Source organism: Arachis ipaensis, chromosome B4, assembly GCF_059453495.1.
Source record: "Arachis ipaensis isolate K30076 ecotype BB chromosome B4, ASM5945349v1, whole genome shotgun sequence".
Classification (NCBI taxonomy): domain Eukaryota; kingdom Viridiplantae; phylum Streptophyta; class Magnoliopsida; order Fabales; family Fabaceae; genus Arachis; species Arachis ipaensis.
The window spans coordinates 14,286,855-14,303,160 of NC_142439.1; the positions used below are offsets into that span (position 1 = coordinate 14,286,855).

The following is a 16,306-nucleotide window of genomic DNA, read 5'->3' on the forward strand; positions in this document are numbered from 1 at the left end:
GAGTTCTCATGACAAGTGGAGGAGTGTCTTTGAAATAAGATTCAGCCATAGAAGCAATACCAGCATTTGAAGTAGCCACTTCACTATCACTGTCAGTTAGTCGCCAAATTTTATTCCTTTGGGTTCGATTTCCAAATTTCTGATGGAAGAAAGCTGTATTCTGATCACCGAATTTGAGCAATTTGACTCTAAACTTATTTTTCCAATAAGATTTCTCATTTTGCAATGCTTTTTCAAGTTTGTCCTCTATTTCTGAAATGATGTCGCCTCTATGAATTCCTACTAAACGAAATTCCTCTAATTTAGATTGTAATAAATTAATTTCCACCTTTGAATTAGATCTGTGTTCTTGCTGCCATATGACAATCTTATGCTATTTTGATTCTAGATTTTGGTAGTTAATTTTGATGTATAAATAATATAATTATTAAATTTTAATTAAAGATTTGACATGTGACATGTGAGATTGTGACTTTGTGAGTGGATGAGAGCTGAAAATGAGCTCCTGGGTAAATATTTTTTCTTAAAAATAAGAGGGAAAAAAAAAAGAAAGGGAAAAACCTCTTACAATAAAAGAATGGGTAGAACGACAGGATCCAATTTTGCTCGAAACGCAACAACGCAACTTCGTTACTGCCTCCTTCTCTCTCTCTCTCTCTCTGCTAAACACAAACACCAACACCAACGCCTAATATTCTCTTCCTCTCTTTCTTTATCTCAGACGCACCTACACACACACACTGTCTCAGACACACTCTTTTTCCCCCTTCCTTCTTCATTTCTACATCCCCAATTAGGGTTTCTCTATGCTCCGAATTCCCCTCTTTCTCTCCCTTGCTTGCCCCTCTTTTTTCCCTTTTTTGTTCCTTCTGCTGTCTCATCATCGTCTTGCAGCGCGCTTCAAGGTTCGTTCTTTTCTATGATCTCAAGCTCTTTCCCTATTTCTATTCCTGTTATTCGATATATACTTCACTATTTTTTCACGCTTCTTTTGATTTTTTTCTTTTCTTTGGATTTTTTTATGTGGTCCTTGCTAATTGATGAAATCAAGAACTGGGTTTTTGCTGAATTTGGGACTTTTTAGGGTTTTGATCGCATGAGCTATCGAATTTTCGATTTTTCTTGCGGTATAGGCTCTATGCGTTAATTTCGGGCGTAACCATTCATTTTTGCATAACTAATCAGGTGTTTTAGGACTGCACATGGAGTTTGAAATGGCTTAACTTGAGCCCTAGCTTTTGGGTGATTCCTCAAGGTTTTAATATAGCTTAATGGCTCGGAAGGGTAATCAGCAGAAGAATGGATTGGCAAACAAAAAGGGGGTTTCTGGGGGTGTTCTTCCAAAGGTTTATCCTGGGGAAGGTATGAAAGGTCATGCCAAAGGAGGGACTCAGGTGAAGGTTTATCCTGGGGAAGAATTAGCAAATGGCGACAGCCCGAGCCATTTTTCGCAGAGTGGAAGTGAGGTTGCTTCTGCTTGTGATGACATTAGCAGTGAGCAAAATTATGAGAAGTCTTTGAGGAAAGAGAAGCAAGAGGAATTCGTAAAGCATGATATGGAGGAATCTATGTCTTCAGGGAATGATTCAGGTGGGGGAAGATTGAATCATGATGTGCCAATACAGGAGGAAAATGGGACCTTGCCGGGGAGTGATCTAGGTCAACAGAGTATGAAGAGTAGATTGAGCTGTTTACTTGATGGTTTGAAAGTGAAAAGTTTGGTGGAAAATTCTGAGCTTGCTGATCGTGTGATCATTAGGCGTATAAGGTTGTCGGTGTTATCCATTTTTACAGCAGTTACTGGATGGCTAACCCGGCAGAAGCCACTGTTTTTATCCTTTGCAAATGTCACTCTTAAAACCTGTGATAATCTCAGAATGAAAATTAAGAAGGCGTATCCTGTTTTGTTAAAATGGCTCATGCATCTTGGGAACATAATGCTTCTGTTATCGGTGTTTTGGCTGGATTGTGCGATAAGGGGTTTCGATTCATTTGTACGTATGGGGACAACGTCCTTCTTCTCTGTTATATGGTGCAGCGTATTCTCTGTGATTAGTATGATAGGGATGCTCAAGTTTCTTGTTGTCCTGGTAAGGCCCAGTCACAATTGTCATTTCTTCTTATTTAATTACAGTTTGTCTAGTGAGAAAATCTTTGCAATTGAAACTGTTATGATTAATTGATTATACGACCAAGTCAATCTTATCTTCTTAGTCATATTGTTGAACCGTTATAAATTTCTGTTTTTACCCTTATGACAATGTAACATCAGCATTCTAGTGTTCACTGGTGGTTAATCAGAGGTATGATTTGGAAACTGTTACATTATCTTGCATCTATAGCTTTATAATTATATTCCTGACTAATTTTATTTTACTATGTTAATCTTGCACATATTGGATGCTGTTTCCAACTTCCAATATATACTTCTTCTTATTGCAATTTTTTGTTCAGATATGCAAGTGATTATCCAGCAAGAAATAAATTAAAATAGAAAGAAAGAAGAAAACGAAAAATCCGAATGGTATTGTTCTACTCAATGAATAAATGTTCACGTGAGCTGAAAACCATTTCCAGAAGATGGTTTTGTTTTTACATAGGTTGAATTATTGTGAACTGCAATTGTCTTGGAAATTATTTGACTTTCAAAATTTGAACCCTCCCTAAATGTTACACTTAATTTAGCAGTGACTATATGTACCTCCTCACAATCCTTTATCATTCGATGCTTTGTGTATTTATTCGATGTTAATTCTCTCCCATTCTTAAATTAGGTTTTATATTTGTTTCCCCCTTATTCTAGCTGACTGGATTTGTTATTGATCAGGGTCTAGCTGCCTTAATTGGATTTTTTGTTGGGCTCACCCTCGCAGTTTTGGTAGTTGCAATCATTGGGGTTGTGTTCTTGTGGTTTTATGGTAGCTTTTGGACCACGACATTTTTCGTCATCCTCGGAGGTGATTATTTTTCCTGTGTCTGTTGCTTTGAACGTCTTCTATCTATCTTATCCTCTACAAGGGATCATATTACAAAAGAATAGATATGCATTGAAAATGTTGATATAATTCTTGCCAAACTTGCTAAGCCTTTGACTCTATTTGAAATTCAGGATTGGCATTTATGTTAAGTCATGAACGTCTGGCACTATTTATCATGACCTCGTATTCTGTCTATTGTGCTTGGTTGTACGTTGGGTGGCTTCGTTTGCTATTGGCTTTTAATTTAGCTTTTATCTCGAGTGATGTGTTGATATACTTCCTCAAGAAAAACATCGAACAACAGAGTAGGTCCAATCCTTTTGAACAAAGAGCTGGCATGCATGCTCAATCAGGTTTCTCTAATGATGAGACAACACAGCCTTCCTCCTCTGAAAATGGGCCTGGACCATTTACTGATCGTAATGCAGGAGACCCTTCAACTAGTGGAGTGGATTCTGATTTGACGTCTGAAGATGAAGTTGTCCGATTGTTGAACTGCTCTGATCACTATTCAGCATTGGGTTTCACGCGGTATCAAAATATAGATGTTTCAGTACTGAAACGGGAATATAGGAAGAAGGTTGTCATTCTCATCACAACTATCTATAAATTTGTTTTTTTAATCTTCTTTTTTTTCTTTTCTTTTATATTTTTTGAATGAGTCTAAGCTTTTGTGCTATTGGAGTTTGGTTGGATATTTAGTTGCTTATGCAAGTCAAATTTCCTTCAATATCACTAATTGTTACTTGATAATTCTCGCTATTTCTAATAGCCTGTTTTCACTGGTTATCAGGCAATGTTGGTTCATCCCGACAAAAATATGGGTAATGAAAAGGCTGCAGAAGCTTTCAAGAAACTTCAGAATGCATACGAGGTAAACTTTTTATGCTTTTGCTCACCCTGCAAATCATAAAAGAAAAATCCAACCCTAAGATGCTCTATGTATATAATGATTTTTCAGATTCTTATGGATTCCTTGAAGCGAAAAGCATACGATGACGAGTTAAGGAGAGAAGAGCTTTTGAGTGTATTTCGCAGATTTCATAATGATTCTCAAAAGGTATGATTTATGCCTTTTACAGATATTTGAGTACTGAGGAAACTACAGAGAAATTCTATCTTATTCTTATCACTCTTAAGACATCATGGTCAGGATCAAAGTTCACGAGTATTGGGGGGAATAAGAACCGCAACTATTTTGTTTATATTTTATTGCCCCATTTAACAGCCAATTGTTATAAATTTTTTTATAATCTTGTTTCTATTGTTATGGCTTACAGATAAAACAAAATATGCAGTGTGTGCGTGCACATGCACACACTCTGATGTTGCAGACCATTTATTGAACCTAATAGACAATAGTCTTTTATTATTATTGTTATTATTCTCTTGTCTAACATTAGCTGTGGTTTCAACTGATGTTCCAGAATGGTAGGCACGGATTCTTTGCTTCAGGATTGGCACGATCAGATGCAAATGGTGAGGACCCATTTGGTGATTCGAGGCGGATAGCCTGCAAAAGATGTGGTGGCTTTCATGTTTGGATACACACTAAGAAACAAAAGTCTCGAGCTAGATGGTGCCAGGTGTTTCCTCTATCTTTTCTTTAATCCTTAAACCCTACATAGAATAAATAAATTGGCAGTCTTTACATCTTTGCAAGAGATTGCCAACATTCTGTCGGCGTGCTTTCCCTATTGACTATTGAGACAGTATTCTTCTACCTAGCATGGCACTAACATTTTCCTATGGGTTTTCTTTTTTCTTTTTTTTAAGGATTGCCAAGACTTCCATCAAGCAAAGGATGGTGATGGATGGGTGGAACAATCTTCCCAACCATTTCTTTTCGGCTTATTGCAGAAGGTATAGATTCATTTTCCTGACTGTGGAGATACCTTATAACTTGTATTTGAATTCCACATTTTGTGAGCATTACTTACCATAAGAAACATTGTTTTTCTTAACAATTTGAATTGTTTTATCTTTAGGTTGATACCCCTGCTGCATATGTATGTGCTGATAGCAGGATATATAATGCCACTGAATGGTATATCTGTCAGGTAATCAAGTTCCTTTTTTTATTAGGACTTGCTTGTAGAAAGGATTTATTCACATAAGATACCAATGGTGGTTTCAAAGAAAAAGCCTCTGATTGTGCAAATATTGCAGCATTGAACTGTTCTGATATGTGTACTGATCTAGGACAACATATTATTACAAGATTTATGTGATTAGCGTTGAATTGTATGTAAAATAGTGATATGTCATCTCCGTAATACCATTAATATTTGGTTGCTCCCCGTTCATAGCTTGCACCTTGATCCTTGTTTTGGTTACTGAGATTAAAGATCCATAAGGCTTTAACCCTGGACGCTTTAATTGCAGGGTATGAGATGTCCAGCAAATACTCACAAGCCAAGTTTTCACGTCAACACTAGTTTAATGACCAAGCACAATTCCGGCAAAGGAACAAGTTCAGGTCAAAGAGGTGCGCGAGTGCCACCTAACATGGAAGAAACCATGACCGAGGAAGAATTCTTTGAGTGGTTGCAGAATGCCGTACAGGCTGGTGTATTCGACAATTTCAACGGCACTGCTGCAGCGGAGAGTCCCTCTTCCAAACCTGGAAACGGGACGAAAAACCAGGGCAATGGTAGTGCCGGTGCAAGCGGCAGCAGTAGCAAGAGAAAGAAAAAGGGGAAAAAGCAATGGTGATAACTAATTAACAAGGTCATGTTTTTTTTCCTCATCATTATGGCTGTATCACAGTGAGCACATGTGAAGTCTTATATAAAGAAAAAGCATGTAAGTTTTCTGAGTAGTTATAATCTGTTAATGAAGCCCCCCAAATAGAGTTGGATCCCATTGTATAGTGTCATATCTCCAAGCTATTTTTATTTGACTAAATAATTTTTTGGTATACTAGTAAAGTAAGCTTTCCGTCCCTTGATTTTGGAATTCAGTATGAAAAATTTGAGAGCAGGGATCAAGCCATTAACAACGAGCCTTGTAAGCAATTAGATGAAAATGTCACATACTCGGATGATTTCTTTCAAAGCAGTCATTTGAGTTCTAAAGAGCTTCTATAAGACTATGACTATGAACCTAGATTTTATTTGGCAAACTTCTTTTAAAGATCTTCGTTTGGCTTTGTCTAAATATGAACTAACTCGATCTTATTGTAAAAGTTTACCTCATTCAATTAAAAGGAGCAATAAAAAAGAGTAATACTTCAAATTGGTCTCTACTATTTAACAATTTTTGTTGGCAAATTAGTTTTTGACAATTTTAAAAATGGTTTATGGCAAAATTTAGAAAATTTAGAAAATTAAAGATTAATTTGTCACATTTTAAATACTATAAGGATACGCCATTGGCTAATGGGTTGTATAAAGTGGGATTCGAGTTTTCAACACTTGTTTTTTTCAACATTTATTTAAATGGATAAGTGAATTGATCACTTTGCTAAATCAAATTAATTTTTTAAATGACTAATTTATTCGAAACAGATATAGTTAGAAACTAATTTAGGACATTAATAAAGAGATTACCAAAATAAGAACCTTTAAATAAATAATGAGATATACTATTAAGTAGGTTTGAAATACTTTTTTAAATATGTAAAATAGATCAAAGTATATGTAAAATAAATCTCGCAATATAGTAAAAAATGATTTTGTGGTTGAAATGAAAAACAAGTTTTCAAAAATAGCAAATGATTTTTACTTTTGTTAATATAAAATGTTAGCATCAAAGTGAGTTAACATGGTTATAAAATTAAAATGACTCGGTCAACAATTTGCCATCTCTCTGTCAAAAAAAAATTTGCCATCTCATGCTCACATTTGTCATGTTCCTATGGATGGGTTTGTGAATATCTTACCATCTCATTGTTTATTTTAAGAATTTACTCTCTTAAAAATCTATAATCATATGTGAAATTATTTTAAATGTAGTTTAACCTTTAAAATTTTTTAATGCAATATTGAATTATAAAAAACTTTAGTTTCTCGTGTAGACAACAACAAATATTTTCACGTAAGTTTTTAAATTTTTATTTTACTATTTAAAAAAAAAAAAATAGGTAACTAATATATTCGATAAAATCATTTTTTCAGTAAATAAAACATACTCTTTGTTTAGAAACTTGAACAACTACAACTGCAACTGCAGCTTCTTGTTCCTCTTATCTTGTTCTAACACTTCTCCCAAAACCCACACTCATGATTCACAACACCCTTACACTCATTCACAACACCAATCACCATTTCTTCATCTCCGCAAATGGGTACCCTTCCTTTTCTTCTTCTTTTCTACCATTTTCAATTCGAACCAAGCCCAGAAGAAAATCTACATCACTGGTTGTGAGTGCCCACAAGAAAGAGAATAAAGACGACAGCCATAGCTTTGTTTCCAACCCCAGCGAGTCCACTGGCTTCTTCCCAGAAGCAGTACTCCTTAAAAAAGTGAGCTTTTTTACGCACACCAACTGTTTGTTTAATTGTTTTTCTTCTTTCTCGTTTTTCTGTGGATTTTCTTGTGTTCAGAACAAGATACTCTTTTGGATATTTGTTCACCTTAAGCTTGTAGCGGTATAAATTGCTTTGGTTCTATTATTACTGTGCACTTCTAGTGTTTGAAAGTCATTTCTTTCTATTGTAAAAGCAAAATTCTTATCTGTTTTCTGTTTTGTTCAAAAGGAAGAATTTCAATCATGATAGAAGGTAAGGAAATGGATTACTTTTCCTACTCTCTTTTATAGGAAGAATTGCTGGAGAGCAAGAAATTTTGCCAACTTTAGAACTTGCTAGATTGTATGATATGATTATTGAGGATTGACTCTTGGATGAATCATTAATTATACAGTTATACTATATACTATTTAGTTTCTTCCAACTATGACCTTGCTTTTTGGTGGAGAATTCTGGGAGTATTGTTTAGGTGTGTAGCATGACAAGCTTTTGGGGAGACTCGGAAGGAATATGTTGCATCCTTTCCCTGCTTTGCCTATATTATTCGGTTCAGTTGTTACTTGTTTAGAATCTATATACGGAGATTCAGGAAGGATTATGTTGCATCATTTCCATGTTTTGTATATATTATTCTGTTTAGTTTTTTAGAGTTGGTATTTGTTCTTTGTGAGATGGAATTTCTCATTGGTATGGATGTTGTGTTTTTATCTATTTTCAGAAATCAATCCAGGAAGATGGCAAGGTTCTGCCGGAGTTCGAAGATGCTGAAGAAAGTGAGTGGTTGTGTTTCTGCTATTCATTCGGTTCTATTCTGTCTTATGGATTACTGTTCTCAGATGATTTGTTTTTCCTTTTTTCATTTATTTTTTTTTCCAGGACAACTTTTTGAAGCGCTTATGCTTGAGCTGGATAGCGATACGAGTGTTGATCAAAGTATGTTGATTTGTTTACCTTTCTATTAGGTAGAATTATAAGTCCTTTTTAGTTAAAGGCAAAGAAAATGGAATTTCTTTTGGTTGATCAATTTCCTGTTCTATAAAGATAGTCAAAATTTCATATGTATTTGTATCTATCGAAGTAATTGAACACAGCTGGTTGCTAAATTATCTGTTTTACACGAGTAAGTGGGAAAATGAAAGAGCTTTTTGCCAATGTTTGTCTAGTTCTCATGGAGAAAGTAAAATGTTCTACCTTACAATGCCTTGCTTCTTTGTCTGTGCAGTGCGCCATTATGAGATTGTTTACTTGATTCATGAAAAGCACAACGAACAAGTTGCAGCTGTCAACGAGAAAATTCAAGGTAATATTTTCCTTTACATGTGTGTATATTTTTAGCCATTCATGTTCCCTGAATGCCTGTAGAATTACTTCAATAGTTTTCCGTTTGAGGGGGTCATTTCCTACTCTAGCTATTTGAAAAATGGCTGAACTGTGGCTAGACCGAAGCAGCTGGTCTGTGACTGCCGCAAAAAGATCTCCGATTTGGCTAGGTTTTTATGTAATTGATCCGTCTAATTAACTCTATAGATATGGTTTTTAACCGTATTTTGCTGAAACCCAAGTTACTTAACAAATCGTAATCCTTGGTAGACATGCTAGGTTTTGATTTCTTTGTTCGTATTTATTCAGTAGGAAGACATTGTTATGAGAAGGAAAAAGAAAGGGAAAAAAAACCACTAAATATACTTTATCCGCTTTTGGGGAATATTGGGAGTTCTATATGCTCCAAGGAACTGAGGGTAGTAAAATGTAATCTGTGTGAATTCATAAACAAGTAAATTGTTAATTGGATTCTTCCAAAGATGCTAGATGTAACAGTGGTTCTTGTAAGAATTCGGAAAAGTTTTCTGCTATATTTAGCTGAGTTTAAAGTTTATGGTTGCTAACAGTGATTAGCAAAAGTATATTTTCTTCGAAGACTACCATCCAATAGAAATAATAGGACTTATTGCATGTTATGATGGATTGTTATATAGAAATGGAGTTATGGAACATGTCAGCAATTGAAATTGGATGATAGTGTGAAATTGTTTTATTAAGGATTCTTTTCTTTTCTTTTTTCTTTCATTGTGATTGTTTTCTGGACATGTTCGCAAACATTTGCAGACTTTTTGAGGGAAAAGAAAGGCACAGTGTGGAGATTTAGTGATTGGGGTATGAGAAGGCTGGCTTACAAAATAAAGAAAGCTAAAAATGCACACTACATTTTGATGAACTTTGAGTTGGACGCGAAATATATCAACGAGTTCAAGACAATGTTGGACCAAGATGAAAGAGTTATTAGGCATCTTGTGATCAAGAGGGACGAGGCGATCACTGAAGATTGTCCTCCTCCTCCCGAGTTCCATACTCTGCGCGCCGGTGCAGATGATGATTATGATGATGAAGGATATGAAACAGAATATGATGAGGATTTCGATGATGATTGGGATGGTGAAGATGATGATGATGGCGAAATTATCATTGTGGATGATGATGATGATTATGATGATGATGATGGTAGAGATCATAGAAATGATACATCAGCAAATATGATTCAGCCAGATAGAAAATTGAGGGCTGGGAACGTAGCTAGGTAGATGTTAGTATGTTACCTTTATTTTGTTACATAGGAAAAAATGCAGAGCAATTCTATACTTTGTAGCTCTAATTAAGCATATATAGATCCAAGTAACTAGGACTTTGTTTAATTGTTTTATAGGATTGGAGTTGCCCACTATTAATAGTTGTCTCATTGTTTTATATTTATCTATTTTCCTTGGTTTAATCTGGATTCAATCAAAGAGATAGAATAAAGTAACAACCACGCTACATTTCCAACAAAAATTTGCTATCAAATCAGCTACATGTAAAATATATAATAAAATATAAAATACATATTAAAAATAAGGTGAATTTTATTTAACTCTCTCTAAAATAACATATAATTTATCTTTTATGATGTATTAATTTCTAATTGAATGTTATTTTAATAAGATAACTAACTATACTTGTAACTTAAATTACTTTAATTTAATTAGAATTAATATCTTAACAATTGTAAAATCATTTTATAATAAAGTTATTATTTAAAATGAATAATTATATAATTTCTTAAAATATTAATAACCAGAGCTTATTTTCATCTCCAAATATAGAAAAAATAAAAAAAAATAAAAAACTTCATTCTCCAAATCCGGTACTCTAACTGTCTCTCTTTATAATAAGTTTTATTCCTTCTCATTCTTTATTATCATTGCGTCTTCCAAGCATCACCACTTCATTGGGTGTTCCGTCCCTATCATGCTGTCGCCGTCCTCGAAAGCATCTCCGTCGCGACACAAGCAACGCTGCTGTCCTCAAAATCTCCTTCCCTCTCATTCTGTTTTTGCCTTTTCTCAGCCTTTAACGAAAATTTTATTTTATGTCCATCGTTCTGATGACTATGGTTGATGCTACAATTCAATTATATATAATGACTCATGAATATTTATTATTTAACTATCATAGAGTATCATTATAAAATATTAAAATAACAAGGCTGAAGTGTATGCTTTTTTCTAAAACTAATATAAATTTTTTTTTATTCTAATACAGAAAATTGAAACACTTTAAGATCAAAACTTTGATACACAATTTTGAGGAAGTAAAATTGGAACAATAGTGTCAATACTGTCTTCTAGTTTAGTGTAGGAAGTTGGATGGCTTAGTACTTTCTGCATATCGATATGTGTATTGGTGGTGGAGACCGAAGATACATAATAATGATGAGTGTTCTTTGATTGCACAATACATGAAAGATTAAGTTTTGATTATTAATATTTTAAAAGATTATATAACTATCTATTTTAAATAATAACTTAATTACAAAATAACTTTATTATAGTTAAAATATTAATATTAATTAAATTAAAGTAATTCAAGTTATAAATATAGTTAGTTATTAGATTAAAATATTATCCAATTAGAAGTTGACATGTTATAGAAGATAAGTTATATATTATTTTAGAGAAGATTAGATAAAATTTATCTAAAAATAAATTAAACAACAAATATATTTATCATAAATACAACAAAAATAATAACAATAAAGTCTTATCTCAGATGTGGTCGACGATATAAATCAAACAACACCATTAAATCTTATTATATATTATATATTGATACACAAATATATATATTGATACACAAATATATGATGGTTAATTAATTTTTAGTTTGCACGTATTATTCTTGATAAAGTAAACCGAGAATGTTTTAATATTTCATGGTTTAATTGATTAATTAATAGGTGGAATGAGATAAAAAAAAGGATTTTTATATTATTTTGCAATTAAAAATATTCAAACAAGTATTATTTTCAAAGTTAAACAAAATTAAAATAGACATGTAAAAAATTACAAATAATTATGCTCGCTAGACTAGGGTTGGGCCGAATTTTAGCTAACTCAAACCTTTTTCTACAATTTATTGAAGAGAGAAGTTTTTTATTTTATTTTTATATACCTATAACTATATTTAAAAATACAAAAAAAAATTGTATTAAAAATTATATATATATATATATATATATATATATATATATATATATATATATTAAACACATAGGATTGTATTTTAAATATTTAGATATATTAACTATCAATCATATTATATGTACATAAAAATTAATCATTATACAAAATATATAATAAAATATTTTTTTATTAGATGTAATATAGGATGGGTAAAGACAGATTTGACGAGAGCAGCATTAGAGGTATCAACACTACTCGAACTCACAGATACCTACTCTGTTCTTACTTATTCTGGTGCGGGGCAAATTTTCTGCCACACCAAATTTTGGGTGAGACGGGGTGGGGTTGGATTTAGGTAATACTTGTTCCTACTGGTTTTTGTATATATATAATATATATAATATATATAATATATGTAAAATAATTAGTAAAATAATAATATTATATCATATTTAAATTTTTACCTAAATTTATATTATGTATGTGATGATAATTATATAATTTTTAAAATTTAATTTAATTTATTAGATTTTAATAATTATAAGAATAGGTAAGGACGGAACGAATATTCACAGAAACAAATTAAAATTCAACCTTTTACAAATAAAAATAGAATAAATTTTATACGAATTATTGGAAGGCGGACCAGAATCAGTACGGACAAAAATCCATCCTATTGCCACTTTAAGCAGCACTCAAACTCCCTTTTCTTGTAGAGATCAGAGAGTTTAATTCCCATCCAAGTAGGCACTGCTAAATGGATAGATACTTGTAGGTTGGGTATATAGATACTTGTAGGTTGGGTATATTATTAGGTGGGTACTCCAATGAAAATTTTATGATTGTTATCATGTGAAGATATTTTATTTTAATCATTGGATGATAGATTATAGGGTTTAATTTTTATTTGAAGTAAAAGTGTTACTTTTATTCAAAGTGTTACTAAACAAATAAGTTACACTTTTTAAATAAAGATCATCATGAGAAGATGTTTTTGGCATCTTCATGGGAGTAGTTGCCATATTATTATCCCTAGATTTTAGATAATTTAGATATAAAAATTTCATAGAGACAAAATTTTTTTTATATTTATTTGCAAAATTATCGATACACGCACATATAATGGATGATCCAATATTATTGGTACGACCATTGTAAAAGGAAAAAAAAATATTAATTAATTATAGGTCGAAATTAAAAAATTTATTCTCAATATTTTATCCCATGTATATAAATTAGATAATTAAGAATTTCCTTGTACCATGTACATAGCCTAGCTAATTATATATACTAAAACACTATGTATAGCTAAGAGTATTTATTTTCTCTTAGAAGACCGAAGAAATTTTCTTGTATTTGGTACTATTCATCATTGCTTCACTCTCTAGGTACGAAATAAACTAACTAGGCACAAATCCAAGTTAATCTTTCAAAGCTACCCCAACCAGAAGTTCAGAAAAAAGAATAATATAAGACTACTCGTTTAGTCCCTCAAACTCAATTACCCTAAAAGCAACATGCATTTTGCCACGTGACATTTCATTCATTGTTATATATAGAGAGGTACATGCATGCATGCAACATCAACAAAAAAGAAATATTCTAAAAAGAAAAACATGGCTGTTAAGATTATTTCAAAATCCACCAAACTCTTTGCTCTACTACTAGTGCTCCTCTCTTATTCTCCTAATGCAGTTCTTGTGAGATCAGTCACAATTATTGCATCAACTGAAGATCTTCTTTTTGCATTTGCTTTGAATTTTGATTACTGCACTGCTGAGTACTTATTGCATGGAGCATTGGGTTTTGGATTAGACGAGGTTGCTCCAAATTTAGTAGATGGTGGACCCTCTCCTATTGGTGCCAGTGTGGCCAATCTTAGTCCCCTTGTTAAGGATATTTTCTCCCAGATTGGTTACCAATACGTTGGACGTATAAGGTTCGTTCTCTCGTAACAATCAATATCTTGTATCACTTAATTATTCTGTTAGTCTTTATATTTTTATTAAATTTATAATTAGATATTTGACTGTATATATTTTAAAAGAAATATTCTGTTAATTTTAATATTTTTAATATAAAAAATAATTTATTACAAAATTAAATATAATACAAAGACTTAATTAAAAAAATATAAAAATTTAATTAAAAATTTAATAAAATTAAAATCAATAAAATAATTAAATCTATTTCATTCTATATAATTTTAATATATATTTTATATTTTAACAAATATTTAATATGTATAACTGATTTTTGATTATCATGATGGGAATCGAACCGAATCGAATTAACCTAAATCAGTTAACAAATCAGATTGGTTCAAATAAAAAATAAATTAGGAACAAATTGGATAAAAAAAAATTAAAAACAGATTAAAAAAATCAGTTCATTAGTTAAATTCATTTAATTATTAATAATTTAAAATAATAAAATATAAATTTAAAAAAATATATAATTTATATATAAATATATTATTTTATTATATCTAATTTAATTTTAGTTGAACTTTTAAACTTTAAATTTTTCATTTTATTGATTTAATACCTATTCAATTTATAATAATATTTTGGAGATAATAAAATCAATTCAAGTATTTTAAAATTAATTTATTTAATATTCATTAATTATCTCTAGAATAATTATATAATTTTAGATATCTAATACTATCATTTTAATATACACATAATATTATATATAACTTTGGTAACATTAATTTTGGTTGCAGGGCAATAAAGAGGACAGTGATCAATGGTGGGATCGCAAGGCCATTGGTGAATATAAGCTCAGCAACTTTTGCAGAATTCATGGATAATGCCTTTGGAAGACAACTTGTGCCTCCATTTGATCCCTATGCCAATGACACAAACTTTTTGCTTGCATCTTATTTTTTTCCATATATTGGTCTTACTGGCTTAGTTAATGCCAATGCACTGCTCCTAACTCCAGCCGCCAAAACGGTAATAGTAATAACTATAAAGTATTATTTTAATGTTAAACACTTAAATTTTAACTTTGTTTTTAATATTTAATATATATTTTTTTATTTTCTAGTCAAAATTGAATTATTTTTCTAAAATTACTATTTTTCTTTTATTATTATTATTATTATTATTATTATTATTGGTAAAAATTTAGGTGCAGTAACTTCACGTAAAATTGATAACTGAGAGCCATTAGATAAAAATTTAGTCAAATTATTTAAATCATTTAACGGCTTTCAACTATCAACTTCATCACATGAAGTTAATTGCATCTGAATTTTCACCTTATTATAATTATGATTTATACCGTTATCTAAAAAACTTATAATAAAAAAGGATATTTAAAAAAAATTAATTTTAATAAAAAATTAAAATACGACAAAATAAAATATCATTTCATAAAAATAATACGATTCAAAGTTAGAAACAAAGTAAGAACTTAATCTAATGGTTAAGAATTAAACCTAATAATAAAAAAAAAATTATAAACTCTGAAGCCTAAAATAATCAAATATATTTACAGACCTAATTGACAGTATTTGATGGTGCAATGCAAGTGCAGCTTGGTGCAAGAATTCTAAGTATAGACGCCGGGCAAGATGCGATTATCCGAACGCTGCTATACGAACGGCGAGACGAGATAGTAACGCCATATGATGGAGTGAGTGTGGCAGAGTTTACGAATCGAATCTCGGATCTTCGGAACCGGTTAGGGAAGGAAGGTGTGAAAGATGAAGGCCTTGTTGTACCTATTGAGCAAGGTGCTGAGGGCAGAGTCACTGGCAATGTTCTTTCTGCTAACAATGATTCTCTTTCATATGATAGATCTCCACAAGCATTGTTGAGGATAGTTTATGGCACCGGAAATGAAAGTGTTCCTGGTGGTTTCTTCCCTAATGGAGCTTCTGGTGTTCTAGCTGATTCTTTTCGGCTTCTTTGATGCTAATCACGATATCTATATGTTATAAATAGTTATAATCATCTAATGAATAAAATAAGCTGAAAACTCAGCTCCAGTCAGCTTCACGTGAAGCTGATTGTTGAAAGTTGTTAACTAATTTGACTAAATTTTTATCTAACGGCTTTCAATTATCAACTTCACATGAAGTTGACTGCACCTAAGTTTTCACCATAAAATAATCAACAATGCTATATTTTGTTGAACAATTATTGGTTGCATGTTATATTATATGTACCGGGTTATTAGAAAATTTGAATATAAAAAAGATCATATGATTTGAAAACATATTCTATACATATATGATATATCCTATAAATTTAGTAGGTAATTAAACTTTTCCTTTTTCCTTAATTAATTAGTTTTATGATTCCCTTGTATTTTTTTTATTATTTTAAAATTTAATTTCAAAACAGAA

General features: G+C 31.5%; 3 protein-coding genes across 4 annotated transcripts; all 3 read left to right on the forward strand.

The window, feature by feature from the left end:
* Window positions 1-575: 575 nt before the first annotated feature.
* On the forward strand, window positions 576-5,923 carry LOC107638877 (Chaperone DnaJ-domain superfamily protein). 2 transcript variants are annotated; one of them, XM_088483046.1, is made up of 10 exons: window positions 576-905; window positions 1,186-2,090; window positions 2,828-2,957; window positions 3,110-3,558; window positions 3,772-3,852; window positions 3,940-4,038; window positions 4,406-4,564; window positions 4,755-4,841; window positions 4,967-5,038; window positions 5,364-5,923. In XM_088483046.1, exons 2-10 carry the CDS (start codon window positions 1,272-1,274, stop codon window positions 5,691-5,693), a joined length of 2,226 nt encoding a protein of 741 aa, XP_088339172.1. In that variant the 5' UTR covers window positions 576-905; window positions 1,186-1,271; the 3' UTR covers window positions 5,694-5,923. The 2 variants fall into 2 exon arrangements, with proteins under 2 accessions (XP_088339172.1, XP_088339173.1); XM_088483047.1 differs by having other exon boundaries at window positions 589-905; window positions 1,052-2,090.
* A 1,174-nt stretch (window positions 5,924-7,097) lies between these two features.
* Window positions 7,098-10,217, forward strand: LOC107638876 (protein REGULATOR OF FATTY ACID COMPOSITION 3, chloroplastic). The gene is made up of 5 exons (XM_016342276.3): window positions 7,098-7,444; window positions 8,169-8,223; window positions 8,327-8,383; window positions 8,673-8,750; window positions 9,557-10,217. The coding sequence occupies exons 1-5, from the start codon at window positions 7,202-7,204 to the stop codon at window positions 10,027-10,029; spliced, it is 906 nt and encodes a 301-aa protein (XP_016197762.1). The 5' UTR covers window positions 7,098-7,201; the 3' UTR covers window positions 10,030-10,217.
* Window positions 10,218-13,562: 3,345 nt separating this feature from the next.
* Window positions 13,563-15,871, forward strand: LOC107636052 (ferritin-like catalase Nec2). The gene is made up of 3 exons (XM_016339588.3): window positions 13,563-13,885; window positions 14,675-14,906; window positions 15,493-15,871. Exons 1-3 carry the CDS (start codon window positions 13,563-13,565, stop codon window positions 15,868-15,870), a joined length of 933 nt encoding a protein of 310 aa, XP_016195074.1. The 3' UTR covers window position 15,871.
* The last annotated feature ends 435 nt before the right edge of the window (window positions 15,872-16,306 follow it).